Here is a 23,347-nt window from a genome sequence, read left to right as displayed (position 1 = left end):
ATACATAAATGCAAAAGAATATCATAATTACAGCTATCTTGGTGCTGGAGATAGATAGTACAGTGGCTAAGCCTTGCAGGTGGCAGACCCAGATTGAATTCCTGGAACTCCATATGATCCCCCAGAGCCACACCAGGAGTGATTCCTGAGTTTAGAGCAGGACTAAGCCCTTAGTACCACTGGATATGGCCCCCCAAACTCCATTGTCAGTGTCACTATCCTCCCATTGTTCATCGATTTGCTCGAGCGGCCCAGTAATGTCTCCATTGTGACACTTAATAAATAAATTAATAAATATATTTAGTCTTTATTAACTTCTGCAATAAAGTGTCGCTTTGATGTGTTATTCTTTTACTCTTCCACGGAGAATGATTGAATACTACTTTGTGCCAGGACTAATCTCAGGGCAGGGGCCACAGAACCATGTAGGAAGATTGAAGTCTCTCCTCAGGGTGTTTCCACTGGGACTGGGACCTCTGACTATAAATAGTCAACTAATATTTAAAGTAACTTCCACAGTGGTGAGTGTTCCAAAGTGTGAAAACCAATACCAGCTGAGATTACAGAATCCAGATAAATACATCCAGAAATGCTCCTCTGAGGAGAAGCTGAGACAGTGCAGACAAAAGCCCATGACTTGTGGACTCTCTGGAGGAGTGTGTTCAGGTCGGAACAATAATGAATTGGGAATATAAAGTTACTAGAGGAAAATGCAAGCTCTGGATGAGTAATGTTCTTCTTTTAGAAATGGATATAGATGGGGCCAGATAGTATAGGGGTTAAGGCACTCACTCGCCTTGCATGTGGCTTATGCAGGCGTGATCTGTGGCACCACGTATGGCTTTCCTACCACCTCCACGAGTGACCCTTGAGGACAGAGCCAGTAGTTACCCCCAATTACCACCAGGTATAGCCCTAAAATAAAACCGAAATTCTATAGGAATGTGACAAATGATGCATAGGACATACTTCACAATTTTAAAAAGTCATTATCTGGAATTCTAATTTAACTGGATATCCCTACTCTACCCTAAATCCGGTAACCATTTCTGGAAGAATAAACTTGGCAAGCCAGAGAGATATCTCAGTGGAGGCCTAGATTTGATCCCCAGCACCAAATCATCTCACACACATACTGCCAGGAGAAATCTCCAAACACTGAGCTGACTAAATACCACCAGATGTAGCCCAAAGCCAGAAAAAAAAAAGAATAAGAATGACTTGGCATAAGTATGGACTTCCACTGAGGCTCTGTAGAGGGTCAGGTGGGTGAGGCAGCCAGTGGATAGTTGAGGTCAGTTTCTGGAGGATCTTGGTACAAATTCTGAGTTTTATTCATTTGAGCATCAGGGAAGCCACTAAAGGTCTGAGTTAGTACAGAATGTGTGATCCAGTTGAGACTTGGAAGTGATCATTTCTGCTGTGTAGTCCAGAAGGGACAAGAATTGCAAGCAAGGAGATACCATTACTCTCACTGCCGACTCACAGCAAAAACAGAGCAACCCCTTTTTTGAAGGAATTAGGTAGTACAACTTTATTATTGCACACTGAGCCATGGGATCCAACATCTATGTTGACTGTGTAGTGCCAAGGGCAGGGGCTGGCATAGATCTTCAGCCCAGCAGCAGGTCCTCTCCATGCCTGCCGGACTCCAGTAGTTTACATGGCCGTGCTCAAGGATTATTAGATGAGATAATGCAAAGTGTTTCTCTTGGTGCTTGTCTCCAAAATGTGAATCGGCTCAGGTGTTTGATGCCAAGAACCAGAAAAGAAAACTGAACCACAGACCTGTGCAGACACCCCTTACTGTTTGTACTTCCGTTTTGAAATTTTGGGAAAAGATGTGAGTAGAGGATAGAAAACTCTTTTAAAAGCATATCCTTTAATGGGTAACTACAGTTGATATGTCATCAGTAGAATAAGCTTATGTGTATGTATATTTATGTCTCTGTAATTGGTATCAAATGAATAGATATGTAGCCAACTTTTTGCCTTTGATCAATAATCTACTAGTCTGACAAGATAATATATAAAATGATCTTTTACAAAGCTTAGCGAGTAATTACTAAGAGCTCATTTGAGCCCTCCGTTTAGTAGGGGTGGAAACGTGTAAGTCAAGTCTTTCAAGATTTTCAGGGTTTCAGCCCATATACAGGGTTGCTTGTAGACTTGTGCATGGAATTTATTTTGGCTAATCCAGATTCAGTCCTCTTTCCCCACTCAACATTTCTTGGCTTTCATAAAGCTTCATCTTCCTCATCGCCCTCATTGGTCCTGGTGAGAGAAGAGCAAATTGATGCCATTCCTGTTGGCTGCTAGCACAGCGGAGGCTGCTTCCTTCTGAGCTCCTGTAGCAGATTCCAAACCCAAATTTGCTTTCATTGAGTTTTCTTTTCCTCATTTGTACCCAGGTGAAGGTCCCTACCCATGTCAGGAAACAAACTTCAGAGGATTCACTGATAATACACAAGTTTGCTTGTTTCCCTTCCAGAGATCCTTATATACTATAAACCTTAAGTAAATGAATGCATAAATATATATACTCATATAGAGTAACTTTTCAAAAATATATAATGTTCATCAGAAAAAAACAAATATGTAAATATTAGCATTAAAAAATGCAAAGCAGCCAGAAAATGATCCTTCATATATGCATTTTCCATTTTGAGGGTTTTTTTGGCTTGAGCTTTTGTCTTGAGAGGCATTAAGGGGACATGCAGCAGAATTCAGGGTTTACTCCTGATGTTCTCAGAGGAGCTTATGCAGTGCCAGGGATTGAACCTAGGTAGACCATGTGGAAGACAAGTACCTTAACTCTGAAATTATCTCTCCAGCTCCAGAGATGCATTCTCCCCCACACCCCCATTTAATTTTAGTTTCACATACTACTGAAGAAGTACACCCTGAGATTCTGTCAGTGATCCACTGCATGAAAATACTTGATTAATCATAAAGGAAGAGCATAAACTGTTGGCTCACAGAATAAAGGCAGGAGTAGTCTAGGAAACAGAAGTGCCTTGAGGCATGGTTGCAAAAGCTTGCTGAGAAGATGACTGGAGGAGGACTTAGGAGTAAGAGGACACCCAGGTTTTGAGCCAGAAAAGATGGCAAGAATGTCTGAAGTAGATATACCTCTAGATCAAGAATATAGTGGACTCCTGGAGTCCAGCTTTATTGGTAGGATGCTTTGTGGGGGGTATTAAGCTCATCCAGAGACACTGTGTAGATCAGGTGGAAACAAAGGTAAGGATCAGAAGGTTGAATTATTAGCCTTGAGCAAGATTATCCCCGAGGGTTCTTAATGATGCTGTTATTTAGGAAAATGTTGCTCAGTTGAGGCATGTGTGTTTGAGTGCTTGGACTTATTTCCAGTGTTGGCTTTCTTCCAATCCTGGTAATCCTCTGAGGTTTCAGAAGGAGAGAATTTTTTTCCCCTCTCTGTTCCTCTGGAGTAACTGGTTTGTGTATGATTTAATTATCTTATTAGTTATTTTATCGCCGTGTACCAGCACAGCCACCTTACAAAGGCTCCCTTCGAGGATTGTGCCAGGATTTTCATAATTGTTTCTTCCTCTATTAGCAGGGAAATTTCTTGCTAAAAGCCAAACTAGACTGACTCCATTTTCCATACTTTCTGGATTGTCCTTAATGCCTCTCAAGTATTATCCAATGGTTTAGAGTAACAAGAACTGAGATAAATGATGAGATTCAAAGAGGAATTAAAGGCTTGAGGATGTGTAGGGAAGCTGCATATTTGAGATCACCTTGGACGATATTTTCATCAAAGTGCATTTTGGAAGGTTTTTCTGAGGACAGAGAGTGAGGAGGGACTGTATTCTCTGACTATATGTTGCTCCAATGTCTCTCCTTTGGGCTGACTTTACTTATGGACAGTCTCATTTCATGCTTATCTACCGTGCTCTGCATGGGGCGATGTTGCTGCGTGGTATACAGCTGTGTGAATGTGAATGTGGTTAATTAGTGAGATATGAATTTCAGATCAAAACCCACTCTCCAGCCCCATCTCGTGTTTGGTGGAATTGAAGGTTTCTCAGTGAGTACTGCAATCCCTTTAATACCTTCATTGTTAAAGTAGGCTTTATGTAGCCAGAGAGGTAGAGCAGAGGTAATGACTTTGCCTTGCTCATCACCAACTCAGGTTCAATTCTGGCACTGCATTGGTCCCCCTGGCACCACTAGGAGAGTGATTCCTGAGCATTGAGCCAGGAGTAGCCCTGAGCACCACTAATCTTGGCCTCCTCCTTCCCCAGCCAAAAAATAAGCTTCATCAAATCCATCACCAAATTTTAATTTGAATGAAATTATTCAATCCGGTCCAAGTATACAAGTCCTTTAGTGCAGCTGGGGGCAGTGGAAGCATCTCCAATGACCTCTTTTTTGTTGCATTCCCCAAATTCTCATTTGTGGCATTCTACAGACTATCTCTCATGCTGCTTTTGCTGCAAGACCTCAGTAATTAGACTTGGGCATCCAAGGCAGTGTTTTCTTTCATTCTTTTTATTTTTTTTTATGAGTAAAACCATTTCAGCTTTTCTTAAGGGGAATCATTTTTAGTCTCTGAAGTCATCCATATAAATAGCATACTTTGATATAGTAGGTTTTGATTTTTTTCTCATAACAAGAAAAAGAGAAAATTGTACTTCTGTAGAAAGTTTTCACAGTCCCACAAGCTTTGCTAGCCTCTGTTTTCAGATCATTGGCAGTGCCAGAAAACCTAATGTCAATATACCAGGATTTTTTTGGGGGGTTGGGAATTTTTATTAAGAGTAAAAGCATCCTGACTCATGAGATGGGGTATAAGGCAGCTGGGATAGAGAAGGGATCACTGAGTCAATGGTGCTTGGAAAGATCGCTTGGGATGGGCGATGTGTGCTGAAAGTAGATAAAGGACCAAATGTGATGATCTCTCAGTATCTGTATTGCAAATCATAATGCCCCTAAGTAGAGAGAGAATAAGAAGGAAATTGTCTGCCATAGAGGCAGGGGCAGGTATAGTGGGCGTGGGGCATGGGGGGGGTTACTGGGGACATTGTGGTGGAAAATGTCCACTGATGGGAGGGATAGGTATTTGATTATTGTATGACTGAAACTCAATCATGAAAGCTTTGTAACTGCATCTCATGGTGATTCAATAATAAAAAAATAGATTTTTTTAGAAAGCTCATTAAAAAAAGAATAAAAGCATGTCATGCTTTATTACACTCTGGAGAGAGGGTGTTGGTTTTTGTTTGTTTTGTTCTTTTTTTTTTTCCCAAAAAGCAAATTAGAGGTTTGCATATTGTAGAGCAAGTTTATTAGTGCCATATCTGTGGGTGGTTCGGAGTTGATTGGTGTCACACTAAGCAGTGCTCAGGGACTCTCCTGGTTCTGTGCTCTGGGGTCATGAGTGGCAGTGCTTGGGAGATCGTGTGTGGTTCCAGGAATTAACAGGTTAGCAAGGCAAGTGTTTTAACCCATGTTCTATCTCTGTGACCCCCTGAATTATTCTTTTAGAAAAATTGCTGTTGCATAGTCAACAAACTACTTATCATGCAAACATCACTGTCACTGTCCTCCTGTTGTTCATCGATTTGCTTGAGCGGGCTCAGTAACGTGTCCATCATGAGACTTTGTGGTTACTGTGTTTGGCATATCGAATACATCACAGGTGGCTTGCCAGGCTCTGCCGTGCAGGCGAGATATTCTCGGTAGCTTGCCGGGCTCTCCGAGAGGGGCGGAGGAATCGAACTCGGTTCGGCCATGTTGGCTGCATGCAAGGCAAACGCCCTACCAACTGTGCTATCGCTCCAGCCCTCATGCAAACATAACTTTTATATGTTTATTTATTTATTTGCTTTTGGGGTCACACCCCATGTTACACAGGGTTACTCCTGCTACTCCTGGCTCATGCACTCAAGAATTACTCCTGGTGGTGCTCAGGGATGCTGGGAATCAAACCCAGGTTGGCTGTGTGCAAGGCAAACGCCCTACCCACTGTGCTATTGCTCCAGCCCCAAACGTAACTTTTATATTTACCAGAAAGCCAAAATATTTCTGCAGCTCATTTTACTGTGATTCCTCTTTATTGCTGCAAATGTGTACCAAACTCAAGTCTTTGAGGTACCTCTCATTTCTGGCGTGTGAAACTGTTCTGTTCCTCCGGAAATGCTTCCAGGGCAGTCTGTGTTGTCAGACTCTGCTCTGCTATCCACTGTCTTCTGATGACTGTGACCTTGTACCTATCCCTGCCCCCTTAGTGGCCCTGCAAGGACATCCCCTCCCCTCTGTTGCTTTTCATTGTCATAGGCTCACGAAATAATGATAGTAAAATGTCTCCTAGCTAGCTGTTTATTAGCCAGCTTTAATGGTCTTGCTCTCTGTTAGTAATGGTAATTTGCTCTCTTGGAATTGTGTGACCAACTTTGACAGGAAGCCTGAACATCAATATTCCTCAGTACATTTTTTCTGTCTTACCTACACTAGGAATTATGTATTTTCCTCATTTTCTCGGGTCAGCATTGTCACAGCTATTCCTGTCAAACCTGGTGCTTTTCTCCTCCCCGCAGTCCTCTAAACTCCCTCCATTGACAGAACAATCCATCTTCCCAAAAGGCTCACACAAAATCATTGAACATTTTCTCTTGTGTTTATTTTTTCCTTTTATCTCTTTCCCCAATTGGTTTTATCACCTTGCTCCCGGAGATAGTGCGAAGGGAACAGCCAGAAGATGAGGGAAAGTTTTGATCAATTAACCTTAAAATATCAGTTGCATTCCTAATTCTGAGACAAATGATTAAGTTATGTGGTTCAAATGCCATGCTATTTTCTTCTCAGACAGGACAAGGCAGATAACGAATTGTTCCTGTCCTTTTGCTAAATAATCACAGAGGTACCTTTTCACTGTCATTCCCCTGTAGCAGTGCTCAAATCTTTCAACTTTCTGGTGTTAGACTCCCTCCCCTATTGGTCCTGAGTGTGTGGAATAAATGAGTAAGGAGTAAGTCCGTATAAAGTACTTTGAGGACACATAGAAAGTGTAATCATGTATTCTGTGGGACATTTGATTTTTTTGTTTGTTTGTTTCACCTAAGAGATACCTGTATCAGGATTGCTAGCAAAAAAGCTGGAAGTCTGACTAGTAATAATCCACTAAGCATAGTACTCATTGTATGCCAGTAACAATGCTCAAGGCTTTCTGCACATGTTAGTTTATTTAAAGATGGACAAGCATACTTAGTATCTCTGATTTATCTTTTCCAGGTTGAAAATTGGTGTCCTCATTTACCTTGGAGAGCAAAAAATCCCTATGAAGAAGCTGATCATAATTCATTGGTAAGTGACTTCAGAAACCTCTTACTAAATCTTGTGATGTGGGTCTAATGCCAAATGATATAAGTGAAAGCTTCAGAAATGTCAGCTGTCATCTGAAATAGTATTAAGGTGAAGATCTTCTGCCTCCCAGTCCAGTGGAAATCTTAGTGACCAAATCAGTTAACAAGGTAACATCAGCTGATTGATTGCACCATTCTCTGAGGTCTGCTAAGTAATTGGCTAGGGGTGTGAGTAAGACCTGGAGCCAGGTATGGAAACACTGAGTGATGTAAGGAGGGTGATGGTTGTCAATATTGACCATGCCTGTGTAAACACTGTGATACAAACCCTTGGAAGTTAACCAGGAAGGGACAGACTCACTGCAGGGCTCAGAAGATATTGTAAGAAAAAGAGACTGCAGGAATGATTGGAACTGAATGTAAAGTGATGTATAAGTTTATGCCGAATCAGAGAGACAGGTTTCTGTGCTATGAAGGAGGGAATGAAACTTGTCAGAGAGCTTGGGGGAGAAGAGCCTACTATGGTAGAACCAGGACACATGGATTGGATAAGTTGATGAAAATAACACTGAAAAAGTAGGTAGGGGCCATGCGTGGCTTTATTCATTGAAGCTTAAGTCTCTATTGTTTCGAGCAGGGATCAGAAAACTTTTTTCTGTAGAAAGTCAGGTAGTAAATATTTTCATCTTTGCAGGTCATTAGGTCTCTGAAACAACTACTCAATTCTGACCTTTTTGCACAGAAAACAGTCATAGATAATATGTAAATGGTATGAGTCCTCCAATAAAACTTCATGTACAAAATCGATAAGGGAAGATTTTCCCCAAAAGCCACAGTTGACAATTCTCTTTTAGGCTGTGGGAAACTGAGGAAATTGTCGAGTCTAGGGTGACAGATGAGTGTTTAGAATAAACTCTCATGACTAAGGCAAAGGAATTCAGCATGTTCTAAATATTACATAAGTAAATAATTGTTTTTCCTGTATTTCAATCACTGCCTGTTTTCCCCTTATCTTAGAAAAAATGCTCTTAATTTTTCTGTATTGAATTTTTTAATTTATTCAGTTCTAGAGGAAAAATGGAATTCCTGGTTTTCCAATTCCTGAAAAAATAATGAACTTGGGGCTGGAGTGATAATTCTGCAGGTAGAGTGTTGGTCAAGCATGTGTCCAACACGGATCTGATCCCTGGCATACCATTTGGTCCACCAAGCCTGTCAGGACTGATCCCTGAGCAAAGAGCCAGGAATACACTCTGAGCTCTGCTGGGTATGGCCCCCAAACAAAACAAGCTAACAAAAATAATGAGCTCTTGTTTAGTCTGGAAAAAAAAATAGGTGAACATTCATTTTCCCTCGTGATAGATGGAGTAAAACTTTTTGGCAACCTGTAAAATTCCTTCTTAAGAATGGATTTCAGTTTTCCTGGGAGTCTGTTGCCCTGAAATAGATTCAAAGGCCGAATACATTTGGGAGTAGAAAATTTTAAGGTGTATCAAACACACTCTTTCTTTAAAAAAAAAAAAAAGCATAATTTTAACACAACCCAGGGCTCTGCAGCAACCAAGTTGCCTCCCTAAATTTCTAATCTTTTAATGACGTCTCTCATAGCACATCAGCAACTAGGACCTTTGCTTCAGTTTGCAGTCTTGAGATGCTAACATAAGCAGCCCAGCTTCACTCTTGAAGTCCTCTCTCTAATTGATTATCTTTTCTGGGTATTCAAAGGCTACCTTAGGAAAACTATTATGTTTTCTGATTGACTTTTTTATCTTCTGTTCATTTTTATTAAATTTCTGTTTCTAGGCAGAAATCCGTACGGATTTTAATATTCTCTACAGTATGATGAAAAAGCACGAGGAATTCCGGTGGATGAGACTTCGGATACGGCGAATGGCTGATGCTTGGATCCAGGCAGTCAAGTCTCTGGCAGAAAAGCAGAATCTTGAAAAGAGAAAAAGGAAGAAAGTAAGTCACTGATTAATTCAGTTCAGTTAGCTGGAAATCTTCTTTTAACTTTTATTTGTACTTGGAAACAAGACTGAGAGAAATATCACATCTCAAAGCCTCTGTCCCCTCAGGATGATCTCTTATTCTGCCATTTTGGGGTTTTCCTTTACCCAGTTTAACAGGCACCGGCACCCAGTTTGACAGCGATAAATTTTCCCTGGGAACCATCTGATTGTATCAGTGAGGTTCAGATGCTCTAGCTCTTATTTTCCTGAATAGAACTTTCTAAAACTTCCTGAACATTTTCTGAATTTGGGTATTTATCCATTTTTTTGATTTGGGAGAATTCCATTACTCTCCAGTTTGGCACTTTCTGATGGATAACTATTATAAGTTAAACTTCAGCATGTGTACTTGCATGTCATATGAAGACGCATGGAAATACCCCTTTAGAATACCCCTGATTATGGAAAATCTAATACTCTAGAAGTGACAAAGATTTCATTGCCTTAGATGAGCTGTGCTTATGAAGAACAACAGAGAAACTTACAGAGAAACAAACAGTCTGCTCTTTCATCTAAAAGTAAATGAGAACCAGCCCTGTGTTCCTCATTCACTAATTAGATACTCTTGTTAAAGAAAATACAAATATGTTTGTAAAACCCCACTCTCAGTTTGATGGGTCAGCTTTGCTTCTATTCCTTGAGTTGATGAGACAGCAGCTGGCATGCTGGCACCAAATACAAGGAGGAGTATATAGATAGAATCCAAGTGTTCTGTAAAAGAAATAAAAATGCCTTTTAATATAAACTATATAGTAATATTTAAGGCATTGTTTTCTGAAGAAAGGTTAGATGGCTAATAGTGAACATTAATTTTTAAAAGTACAGAATTTATTTTTCTGCCAATACATATACCACATATAAACATACAGCTGCTTAGATATATGCATATACTTGCTCATATTTTAAGTTGAAAGGATAAATCATCAAATTAAAAATAAATAATAGTGATAATCATTGCTAATCATAATGAATATATATAATGCCATTGGACTCTAATCTCAAATATAGTTAACATGATGAATTTTAAACTATGTATAGCACTGTAGCACTGTCCTCCCATTGTTCATCGATTTGCTCGAGCGGGCACCAGTAACGTCTCACAACAAATTGTGAGACTTGTTGTTACTGTTTTTGGCATATCGAATTTGTCATGGGGAGCTTGCCAGGCTTTGCCGTGCGGGAGAGATACTCTAGGTAGCTTGCCAGGCTCTCCGAGAGGGGCGGAGGAATTGAACACATGGCCGGTTGCATGCAAGGCAAACACCCTAGTCACTGTGCTACATTGCTCCAGCCCAAACTATGTATATTTTATACAATAGGAGAAGGTGAGAAGGAAGAATTGGAGTAATGGGTAGAAAAACTAGATTTCTGAATATAAACCAAGCAATACCAGAAAATCACAGAAAATAAGGCAATTAACTCCTCCTTATCTGGTTTTACTCTAAGTGACATGACTTTGTGACTTTAGGACACACCACATTTAGTCATTCTGATGGGGTAGCAATGGAATGGAAAACTACAGAAAATAATCTTGAAGTGATTATTACTTATGCGCTTGATGTTAACATAAAATTCTCTCATTCCGATTCCATTATATGTTGGAGTAAAGCACATGAGTAATGATGTTTGTGTCCTTAAGAAGTAGAATTTTTAGTGTGGGAGAGCGGAAGTAGCAGGGATAAGATGGATAATGTTATATAAAGATATTGTAATCCTTAGTTGGATTTGAAAAAGCAATATGAATGCAATTTGTCTTATCCTTGAAAATAAATTTTACAGCTATGACTACCAGAAATACCTATAGAAAGTGGTACACTAGAATTATCTAAGCCTGAGACTTGTATCTCTAAATTCATATGTGGGTCTTGGAAAAATTACTTAGGTGCCGGGCGTGGGGGTGGGTGGGTATGGTTGTGTGTGTGTGTGTGTGTGTGTGTGTGTGTGTGTGTGTGATAACTTGGAACATCTTGTTATGCCAGTAAACAAAGGAACTATCAAAGACTGCTAAAACTGAATTAAAAATTTAGAAGTCAAATCAAAAGACCTTCCATTGTTCAACAATGAGAGTTGAATAATCTGTAAGGCTATTAACTGCAATGTATTGAAACACATCAATATACCTTTATTCATAATTTAATAGACTGGGGGAAAAGTCTCTTTGATCATTATTAAATGAGTATGATACATTATTGTTATTATGAGAACTACCATGTAAAAAGAAAGAATAAAGAAAATATCAGGCTATTCAAGTAAAGTATATCTTGGACGAATCTCAAAGTTGATAAGATATAGTTACTTTTTTAATAGTCCAACTAGTAAGTGAAGAAGCAATGGTAGGATATTATCATTTTGCAAGCCCTAATGGATTAATGGATCTACTTAGTAATCACTAGTAATTGCTGGTAGCACAAAAAGAGAGATACCCAGACATTTGTTCCTATTAATGGAAGTACATAGCATCACTTATCACAGTATTATCAAAAAGCAAAAATGAATGTTATTATTTGTATAGCTATAATTATTAAATTGCCATAAGTAGAAGGAATAGAAGCATTTGTTATACAATCAGCAAAAATTCAGAGTGTGAGAGACTCTTGTGAAAATTCAACCCAGTTTCTTGGACAAATAAATTGTTATTTTTTTCCCCCAAATAGATCAAGGACTACGGTAGGTTAAAGAAAACAAAGTGATTCTGAGGCAGTTGTAATAGATGCACTTTATTGGACTCCTTCCCTTAACAGTTGCAATGAAAGGAAAACAAAACTGTAAGGACAGTTGAGGAAATACAAGTTTTGCCTCAGTATTGGATGACATTAAGAAAGCTCTTTTACAGAGATTTGATAATATCATGACTTTAAAAAAAACAACACTGAAGACTTCTTTTAGAAAATATACTGAAATGTTTATAGATGCAAATATAAAATGTCCAGAGGCAAATTGGAGGAGCTTTGAGAGATTGAGGGGCATATATTTAGATTTGTCAGTGCCGCAAAGAACTCAAAAGCAGGAGCACAGGCTTTGCATGCTATAGACCCAGGTTCAATCCTGTCCCCTAAACACTTCTGAAAGTGACTCCTGATCACTAAAATACCAACAAAGATTTTTGTCATGATTTAATAATTTTTGGAGTTACACGTAAGTATATAGAAATTAACTATATTTATCACTGTTTTGAGTGCATTTTTAATTTTCTTGCATTTTAAAAAAAATATCCATCTTTAAGGGCTCAGATTAGTACCAGGAATTTTGCTCCATGACTTGAAGGCCAGCCACATGTGCTAGGTGAGAAGGAAACTCAGATAGAGAAGAGAGCACCAAATAAAGGGTGTTGTGAAGACCCTCCCAGGGTGGGAGAGACATGCTAAAAGTGGTCTATAGACCAAACATGACTGCCACTCAATGCCTCTCTGGCAAAACACAGTACCCAAAAGAAGAGAGAGAGAACAGGGAGGAATGCCCTGCCACAGCGGCAGGGTGGGACGGGGGGGGGGGGGGGGGAGGATGGGGGGGTCGGAGGGATGATAGGACCCGTGGTGGGGGAGGATGGGCACTGGTGGAGGATGGGTACTTGATCATTGTATAACTGAAACCCAAGCACAAAAATTTGTGAGTCTATAAGTATACTTCATGGTGTTTCACTAATAAAAAAAATGATAAAAATATATATATATATCCATCTGTAAAAGAGAGCCCAATACTGTTAAAGAGATTTTATTTTCCTGGCTTCCTTTCCTATCACTTTGACCTTTCACTTGATTGTGCTTTTCTTCTTTTTTCTGTTTTTCTTTCTTTACGTTCCTCCCTTCCTTCCTTCCTTCCTTCCCTTCCTTCCTTCCTTCCTTCCTTCCTTCCTTCCTTCCTTCCTTCCTTTCCTTCCTTCCTCCCTCCCTCCCTCCCTCCCTCCCTCCCTCCCTCCCTTCCTTCCTTCCTTCCTTCCTTCCTTCCTTCCTTCCTTTCCTTCCTTCCTTCTTCCTCCCTCCCTCCCTCCCTCCCTCCCTCCCTCCCTCCCTCCCTCCCTCCCTCCCTTCCTTCCTTCCTTCCTTCCTTTCCTTCCTCCCTCCCTCCCTCCCTCCCTCCCTCCCTTCCTTCTTTCCTTCATTCCTTCCTTCCTTTTTTTCTTTCTATTTTGGGGCTATACCTGGAGATGCTCAAGACTCCTGGCTCTGTACTCAGGAATTGCTCCTGATGGTGCTCAGGGGACTCACATAGAATGCTGGGGATTGGACCTGGGTCAACAATGTGCAAAGTAAATGCCTTACCAGTCTCCTATCTCTTCAGCCCCAGTCATGCTTTTTAAAAGCAGGATTATCTGCTCATATTTTACACTCATTTAACACTCATGGTGTACCAAGTGACTTGATTTTACCGAAATAATCATAAAAAAAATTTTCCTCCTTTCATTTTATCATCTAAAAATATGGTTTATTCCACTCTGAGATTTAATTAGAGCATAAAAATGACTACAATTGATTGATGCCTTTTTGGTATGCTTCTGAGGAACATATGCTTGATTCAGTGGGAATCAGGATATACCTCTTTTGTGTTTTTTTTCCAGGTCCTCGTTCATCTGGGACTCCTGACGAAGGAATCCGGATTTAAGATTGCAGAGACAGCGTTCAGTGGTGGCCCTCTTGGTGAATTAGTTCAGTGGAGTGATTTAATTACATCTCTGTACTTACTGGGCCATGACATTCGGATTTCAGCTTCACTGGCTGAGCTCAAGGAGTAAGGAGATTACTTTTCAATTTTAAAATCAGAATACAAAAAAGAAATTGTAAACTCCTAAAGCCCTCTATTAGTGTATAATTTCTTGTGGAGGAAAATGAAAGTGATAATTCACTAAACAGGAGATAAGATTATTTTCAGGAGCTAAATACATACACTGTGAAAAGGATAATATGTTTTCATTGTAGCTGCAGGCTCCAGAGGCTTCATAAATGAATGCCAGAAAATTCAAACTAAGGAGCTTATTCTTTGCTATTACAGGTGCTTCTAACATCTGCAGCACAAAAACATTATTGACTTTCCTAATTCCCTGTCTCTTGCTGAAATTCATACCTATCCCTATTCAACATCAGGCTTTCTAAATCTTAAAGCAGGGTAGCTTCCTGTTTATAATTTAATTTGGATAGAATAAATTTTCTGAAAGCCCTGATCCCATCCTTTTTCAATTAGTCAACTTTCAGCTATTAGCTCTAGGAGAGTTTAATAGAGTCTATTAACTATCTGGGTTTTCTCTTTTACTAAAAGTTGCTTCTCTCCAGCCTTCTCTTAATTCCTTTGATTGGGAGAGCTGGCTAAGCAGGCATGCGCAAATTCTCTTTTCTCCTTTTGGATAACTACCCACTGAGACTTTCTACCCAGCAGCCAAGTTATCCTGTTGCAGTAAGTCAAATGTTCTAGAAAATATACCTTGAATAGACATTTTAGACATGGCAGCTTGTTTTTGAACAATATAATCCCATCTTACTCCTGCTTTACTGACATTCAGGGATGTTCCTTCTTGACATTCAGGGATGCTACTTGTTTTTATCAAAGTATACACCCAATTAGTGGTGAGAGAAATATGTATAACATTACTAGCCATCATTGGTTGAATGGTTCCGTATGTTGAAACAATGATGAGAGTTTTAATTATAGTAAACAATTGGAAGCAGGAAGCACTCTCCTCCCGTTGTTCATCGATTTGCTCGAGCGGGCCCAGTAACATCTCCATTGTGAGACTTGTTGTTACTGTGTTTGTCATATTGAATACGTCACGGGGAGCATGCCAGGCTTTGCCAGACTTTGCCGTGCGGATGCGATACTCTTGGTAGCTTGGGCCCAACGAGAGGGAGGGAGGAATCGAACTCGGGTTGGCCATATCAGCCGCGTGCAAGGCAGACGCCCTACCTCTGTGCTATCGCTCCAGCAGTAAACAATTATCTCCCAGTAATTTTAACAACTACAACATACACAATATGATTGATTATTATTACTAGCTAACATTTGTTGAGGACTTACTCTGAACCAAATACTAAGTGCTTTACATGTTTTGTATGATTTAGCTTTGCATATTTTATTTTATTTAGTCCATTGTAAATGCAGAAATAGGATACCTGCATTTTAAAGATGAGGAACTGAGATTCAAACCAAAAATGAATGGTCCAAGGTCACATACAGAATTCAGGGGATAGTGAGGATTTGAGTCCCGTGTCTATCTGACATTAAAGCTTATCCTCTTTTTTTTAAATTTTTATTAGTGAAACACCATGAGGTACATTTGTAGGCTTACAAATTTTTGTGCTTGGATTTCAGTTATACAATGATTGAGTACCCATCCCTCCACTGGTGCCCATTCCCCACCTCCAATTCTCCCAGCATCCCTACCACCTCCACCCTCCCCAACCCTGTGGCAGGGCATTCCCTTTTGTTCTCTCTCTCCTCTTGGGTGTTGTGGTTTGCAAAAGAGGCATTGAGTGCCAATCATGTTCAGTCTATAGTCTACTTTCAGCATGCATACCTCATCCTGGGAGGATCCTCCCTGTCCTCTTTACCATGTCCTTTGCCAGATACTCTCAGAACTATAGAACTCTGAGACCTTTCAAACCTCAGTCACCACCCCTATCCATTTGGTATGCTGCCTCCTGATGCTCTCTTTCTTCTTGCTTACATTCAAACACCTTTGAGTATATAACCTAGGAAGTATATACATTTGCACATTTGGCAGTCATTCTTCCATTGTTTTCTGTGAGCTAGTCCTGTTGCTTTGGAATATTCACACCCGGGCTCAAGGAGATGCCCTCATTTGACTGATACTTTATTTATTAGTGTATTAATTATACTAATCACACTCTGTACTAATGAAAGTTCAGGAACTGTGAATGTTATTCACTATTCTATATATATAGTACTTAGAGTAGTACCTAACACGCTGTCCTCACAATTATTTATTGAACAAGTGAATGAGGAGATGAATATCTGATGGGATGAATGAATGAACCGATAAGTGTGTGAACAATGGTAGGCTGTGAGAGCAGTGAGGATAAGTGTTCCACAGTCAGGAAAGGTGATTCTGTGACTAGTTTTGTCATAGAGAAAAGCCTAGAGAGGTGCTTAAGTAGCAGTCTGAAGGCCAGATGGGCTTTATCTAAGAAGATCGTGGTGGAAACAACTTAAAGCCCAAACCTGTCTACACATTTTAAGCCCCTGGGAACCTTTTTAGAAACCCAGACCCAGCAAGTATCCCAGGGTAGATAAATCACAGCCTTTGGGGACTGCACACAGATAGTCATACCATTTTTTATTTATTGAAATATTCATTATTTTAAAACTATAAAATCTCTTAGCAAACTGGGATTAAATAGACCTTTATTAATTTAGTATAGGGCAATTATAAGCACCATGAATGAATACCATACTCAATGGCAAAGTGTGAGAAGTGTCAGGTGTATTTTTTTTTACTTTTCTGTAATCTTTTTTTAATTTAGATTTTTATTAGTGAAACACCATGAGGTACAGTTGTAGATTTACAAATTTTTGTGCTTGGGTTTCAGTTATACAATTATCAAACACCCATCCCTCCACCAGTGCCCATTTTCCACCACCATGGATCCCAGTATCCCTCCCACCCCCCATCCCCCCTGTCCCACCCTGCCTCTGTGGCAGGGCATTCCCCCTTGTTCTCTCTCTTCTTTTGGGTGCTGTGGTTTGCAAAAGAGGCTTTGAATGGCAGTCGTATTTTGCCTAAAGTCTACTCTCAGCACGCATCTCCCATCCTGGGAGGATCCTCCCTACACCCTTTATTTGGTGCTCCCTTCTCTATCTGAGCTGCCTTTTCCCCCAGCGTGTGCGGCTGGCCTCCAAGCCATGGAGTAAACCTCCTGGTACTTAAAACCTGGTGTTCTGCTATTCTTGGGTGTTAGTCTCCCAGATGTATCTTTTGACGCCTTCTGGGAGTTCCAGTTTGTAAAAGGTTTAGGAACCATCGAATACAGGGTAGACAAGAAATTGGCATCAGTCAGGGAATCAAGTTAAATCCTCTGCCACATTTTATTAATAAAGTTTTTTAGAAGTACAGCCACACCCATGGTTCTTATATTACAGATGACTCTTCATTCCATGGCAGAATAGTATTTGTTGTGACAGAATGTCTGGTTGGCAAAGATGGAAGTTTTACTATCTGGCCCTTTATAGAAAAAGAAAAGTGACATTTCTTGGGAGGACGTTGGTTGTGCAGAACCTAGTTCTTAATCTCTAAGAGAGTGACAGGAGTGAGTCCTCTGTGTCTCTTGTCCTTTGAGGTCGAATGTCAATGAACGGTTGGTGATCAGGGATAGAGACATTGATTGTGGCGCTGACTTCTTTGTGGATTGGCTTTTCTGTCATTAGTCATTTCCCCTCACAAATGAAGTTGGCAAATGATCCAGTATATTGTTATAAATGCAAATGTGATTTTGGATGGATGGGTGGATGAGTGAGTGGATGAAGGGAAGGAAAGTAAACCATAGTGCCAGTTACATTTTAGTCAGAAGGAAACATTTAATTTTTTTGTGGGGGGGTCACACCCGGTGATGCTCAGGGTTCACTCCTGGCTCTGCACTCATGAATTATGCCTGGCGATGCTCAGGGGACCATATGAGATGCTGGGGATTGAACCCAGGTTGGCCGCGTGCAAGGCAAATGCCCTACCCGCTGTGCTATCACTCCAGCACCAGAAGGAAACATTTAACAAGAGAAAATATTCAAAAATAGAATAAGACAGCATATTAAGATGTTCATGCTTCAGAGGTAGAATTTGAAAACATGTAGGTTAGGAAGAGCTGAAATAATAAGGGTGGGCTCTATAGGAATAATTAATAGCCACAGAATGTTTAGAAAAATTTAGGCACTTTCATGTCAATAACTCACTTAACCTCTGAAAAAAACTCCTAAGAGATTATTATTGTATATCAATTTCTCTGTAGTTTTCTGTTCTGGATTTTGGGATGAGGAAAGGTTCAGAGAAAGTACTTTCTCTAAGAGCTCAGAGATGCTAGATGGTGTGGACAAATTTAGATCCAGCCTTAGTTTCTAAGGCTGTTTTTTGTATACCAACATTTAGTTTTGGAATAAGGCAGAGTCAGACCTCTGGGTGGACCTTGGTGGTTATAAGTGCATAGGCTGCGGAGTGGAAGGGCCATGATAGCTTCACTGCTAGGAATTCTTAGATTGTTTATTTGCCTGTTAAAGTCACAATGTGTAATATATTCAAGTAAATGTGTTTTCCCCCTCTTCCATTTTCCCTTTTCTAGAATAATGAAGAAGGTTGTTGGAAACCGGTCAGGCTGCCCAACTGTAGGTGACAAAATTGTTGAGCTAATCTATATTGATATTGTAGGACTTGCTCAGTTCAAGAAAACGCTGGGACCATCTTGGGTTCATTACCAGTAAGTACCAAATGCTGTTACTAGGTTTTTAGACTTGGTATTTTTTAAGAGGATGATATGGTTTAGATAGAAAATACTTATCAAATATTATCATTTGAACTATGACTTTATTTCTCATTTCTAATTGAAATTCACAGTATCTTCAGTGAGTTTTTACTTTCAAGGGCTATTCATTATTTTTATTGATTTCTTTTAAGAATATAAATCAAGTGTCAGCCCTCATTTTTACCTTCCCTAATTATTAGCATCCCTCTCCTATGCCTGCACCAGTTATATCTGTTTAATAAAAAAAAATATTGTGATACTCGGACAGTGCCATTATTTGTATTCCCTAGATTTGAAATGATGATTTATTTCTCTTCTCTTTTCCCTGATCAGTATGCTTGTCATTTTGGGAAAGAAAAGCTGGGACTACCTTGTGTAAATGCTGATTTGTTATTTTATGTTTGTTAAGATAAACCTCATGGGGGGCCTAGAAATAGTCGAGTTAGTAGGTCACTTGCCTTATGTGTGGATGACTCAGATTTAATTCTTGGCACCCCATATGATTTCCCCAAGTCCCAGCAGGAGTGATCCCTGGTCAAAGAGCCAGGAGTAACACCTGAGTACTGCTGGGTATGGTCCCTAAAATATATATCTAATAAATTAAAAGGATACATTTCAGTCTCATGCTTAGTATAATGTGTGTTCAAGTAATATTCTGTGCGATCTTCATTATTTAGTGGAGGACCTCAGCGTTCCCTGAGTGGGAAGGTTCGGGACCAGGATGTATTATTTGCAATTATTTTACATGGTATATAAGTGTGGTACTATGAAACATTAAATTATATAATAAACATTTTTTTTAATTTTTCTCTCAGTCTTTCTCAAAAAGGGATAATTTCTTGCCACTGTATTACCAACACTTCTTGTAATACTTCTGTTTTAACTAGTTGAGAGTAGTTATTCTTCTGCCTTCAGTGGGCTAAAGTATCTAGTTTCAATTAAATAATACTTTTGAAAGAAGAATTAAAGACTTTTTTATTATCTTCCATTTATTTGATACTTTTTTATTTGGTCTGTGAAGACTGCTAAAAAGTATTAAAGGTCAAAGTAATTTTAATAAATATGCTTTATTTAATAATGTCAGTGGTACATGAATTTGAGTAAAAATTGTGCTGTTCCCACCATTTTGACCAACTGACAGTACATATTCACCTATAACTTTAACTACTTTCCTAATAGAAGGTGTTGAAATCTTCTATAAGTATATCTTAGAAATCTCTACGTGCTTTTATTTTTATTGTTATTGGGCAAAGAGGTATTTTAGTGTGCTCTTCAAAAAAAATAAATAAAACACAGAAAAATAGGACAAAGATACAGCTCAATGGGCTGAGCACATGATTTGTATACAGACCTGGGTTTGATCTCTGGCACTGCATGGTCGCCCCAGACCCTACCAGGAGCAATCCCTGAGCACCACCAGCCCCCTCCTCAAAAAGACAAAAACGGGGGCTGTAGTGATAGCAGAGCGGGTAGGGCATTTGCCTTGCATGCGGCCGACCCGGGCTCTGATTCCCAGAATCCGATATGGTCTCCTAAACACTGCCAGGAGTAATTCCTGAGTGTAGAGCCAGGAGTAACCCCTGTGCATAGCCGGCTGTGACCCAAAAAGTTAACAAAAAAAAAAAAAGATAAAAACATTTTAAAAAAATAAACAAGAGTCCTGCAGAGATAGTACCAGGATTTAGACTCCAGCATCCCATATGCTCCCTCACCAGAGTAATCCCTGGGTAGAGTCAGAAGCAGTCCCTGAGCACAGTTGGGTGCAACTCCAACACCTTTAATTAATTGATTATTTACTTAATTAAACGATCCCATAATGATTGAAACTAGGTCTTTTAATTTTAGGGTAGTTTGTCACTGTCACTGTCCTCCCGTTGTTCATTGATTTGCTCAAGCGGGCCCAGTAACATCTCCATTGTGAGACTTGTTACTGTGTTTGACATATCGAATACATCACGAATTGCCATGCAGACACGATACTCTCGGTAGCTTGCCGGGCTCTCCAAGAGAGGCGGAGGAATTGAACCCGGCTCGGCCGGGCTAGCCGCATGCAAGGCAAACGCCCTACTGCTGTGCTATCGCTCCAGCCCTAGGTTAGTTTATAGTTTAATATTATCAGTTATGTCTGATCAGAAATCCTTTAGAAATGAGAAATATGGGAAATGTCAAAATAATCAGAATGTTTAAAACAACAACAACATAGAGTGGGGGAAGCTGCCTTTTTTCTATAGAATTTTCTTATAATATTCTTCTAGTAGCAATGATTTTCTCATTTCACTCTGAAATGCTAATGGGCAGAGGAAAGAACCTGGTTGAAAAAACATTGTGTGCTTTTTACTTCCTTTTGAATGTAGTTAATTAAATATATATGTATGTTTATACACACACACACACACACACACACACACACACACACGGAGAGAGGGAGGGAAGGAGGGAGAGAGGTTTGGAAGGGACCAGGTAGATAACTAAAGAGATAGAGCACATGCCCAGCATATGCAAGGCCCTGAGTTCACCCACTGGCACAACCAGGTGTGTCCCTGGTGACCTCTGAGCACTTACCAGATCCAAGCAGCCCCAGACTGCCCGTGTCCTGGACATCAAACTGTCCAGTTTGTAGCACCAAGATGAGCATCAGAAAGTGACCTTCAGCACCCTCAAACTCTGTCAAGCGTAGTGTTTTTTAAAAACAAAAATACTGGTTTGAGTAAGAATAGCAGTGAAAACTTCAGTTTCAGGTCTTTCCTATCTTACATTGTTATTATTTTATTACTTTTTTATTATTATTACTTTGATTTTTCTTAAACACTTTATGAAAGACAGTCCATCAAATTTATTCTCAGTTATGCAGAAATAACAATCTTTTCTCTTGCTTAGAAGCTATGTAAATGATTTTTTTTTCCTACAGCATTAAAATAAGACAGAAAGCCAGCACTGCTCTTTTCTGGCCTTTCTGAGAGTGCCATGCATCTGATAAATGTGTGAGAAGAACCTGGCATTCTGGGTATCACAAGACTCACATATCCTTGCCAAACAGAAGGGCTGTCTGCATGGAAAAATACTCTTAGTGGTAGTGTTTAGGTCGATTATAAAGGACGATTTCATTATTAAAATGAGCACTGATATGCTTGCTTGAGCACTGATATTTGATTCTTGTTGGGTGAAAAGGCTCTCAGAAGGGGATTTAATGCAAGAGAATAATGTTAATCTCTCCTTTCTTTAATACACCACCCATGTTACTAATACTACTTTGAAGGAGGTTTGTTAGTAACTTTGACCTGTATTTTGGCCATGTGATGAAACTAAGATTTGGTCTGAAAGCCAACACAGGAACTCTGAAATTTCCTCGTCAGCCTCTTTCACCTTTTGAAGATTAGAAATTATTAGGGATTTCTCTCTTCATCATCTTGGTTGCAAGTAGATGTGCTGAATTTCATTAAATATAAATTTATCACCTGGTCTTTGATTTAGGAGTGAACACTTAAGTCATGTTGATCTTGGAACAACTATTTGTAAATTCAGTTCCTTTTTTTTTTATTGGAACCTAAGAAATCTGCTTTCACATTAGTTTGATATCTGTGTATGACAACATATTATTATTAAGTACTGCAAATCACAGATGCATTTGGTTTCACTCGAGGCGTTTGCTGAGCCTCAAGGACACATAGGAAAGTGAGATGCAAATGGTCCAACATAGACTGTGTTTTACATCAAACTCCAAATCAGAAAGTAGATCCTGTCAAGGGTGAGAGCGGAGAGAGTCGTGTTCCAGGACTCATCTGACATTGCTGCTGCCTCCTTCTTAGGGCGAGACCAGCTGCCTTGGGCAGAAAGGCGAATTATCTTTTAAAGTCATCAGTCTGTTTTTGATGCTTGAGACACAAGGATGATGTCAGAGGAGCAACATAAATATTAACAGCACCCACAAACACACACACACACACACACACACACACACACACAGATCCACAGCACACAGAGGCAGAGAATGACTGAAAAAAGGAAACTAGAATGTTAAGCCTCCCCTCTTATAGACAGAGATCAGTTCTTTGCCTCTGGTTTAAAACAACAACAACAACAGCAAAATCAGATAAGCTGAGAGAGAGAGAGAGAGACAGTTCCAAACCAAAGCTTCAAAGTAGAGTCATATTGAATTAGAAGTTTCTGTGCTGTCTGATTATTCATTCTGCATTCTTGCCCTCAGGAAGCCCAGCATCATGGTTGCTTGGTTGCTTACTTCTAGGTGCTTTGTCTAAGTGCAGACTTACAGTAATCAGCTTCCTATAGGCATCTTTCCACACCATGGTATTTTAGTTTTCTAAATTTAAAACACCAACAGTAGAAATCCCAAGTTAAAAATACTCAAAAGGGCTAGAGCAGTAGCACAGTGGGGAGGGCTATCGCTCTGTTGAACCACTGACCTGGGTTCAAGCCCCAGCATAGCAGGGGCTATGTGAGCGCTGTGAGCACTGCCAAGAGACATTCCTGAGTGTAGAGCCAAGAGTAATTCCAGAGCCTTGTCAGGTGTGACCCAAAACACCAAGAATAAATA

General features: G+C 39.8%; 1 protein-coding gene across 2 annotated transcripts in view; it reads left to right on the top strand.

Moving 5' to 3' along the window:
• Positions 1-23,347, top strand: part of MGAT5 (alpha-1,6-mannosylglycoprotein 6-beta-N-acetylglucosaminyltransferase) — a 318,860-nt gene that overhangs the window by 180,660 nt on the left and 114,853 nt on the right. For both annotated transcript variants that reach the window (XM_056117604.1, XM_056117605.1), the window contains exons 6-9: positions 7,261-7,332; positions 9,135-9,296; positions 13,899-14,068; positions 18,616-18,750. In XM_056117604.1, coding sequence (XP_055973579.1) covers positions 7,261-7,332; positions 9,135-9,296; positions 13,899-14,068; positions 18,616-18,750 — 539 coding nt within the window. The remainder of the gene's footprint in view (positions 1-7,260; positions 7,333-9,134; positions 9,297-13,898; positions 14,069-18,615; positions 18,751-23,347) is intronic.

The sequence above is a fragment of the Sorex fumeus genome, unplaced genomic scaffold, assembly GCF_029834395.1.
Source record: "Sorex fumeus unplaced genomic scaffold, SorFum_2.1 ptg000035l, whole genome shotgun sequence".
Lineage (NCBI taxonomy): Eukaryota > Metazoa > Chordata > Mammalia > Eulipotyphla > Soricidae > Sorex > Sorex fumeus.
This window is presented reverse-complemented; position numbering and strand designations above follow the sequence as displayed.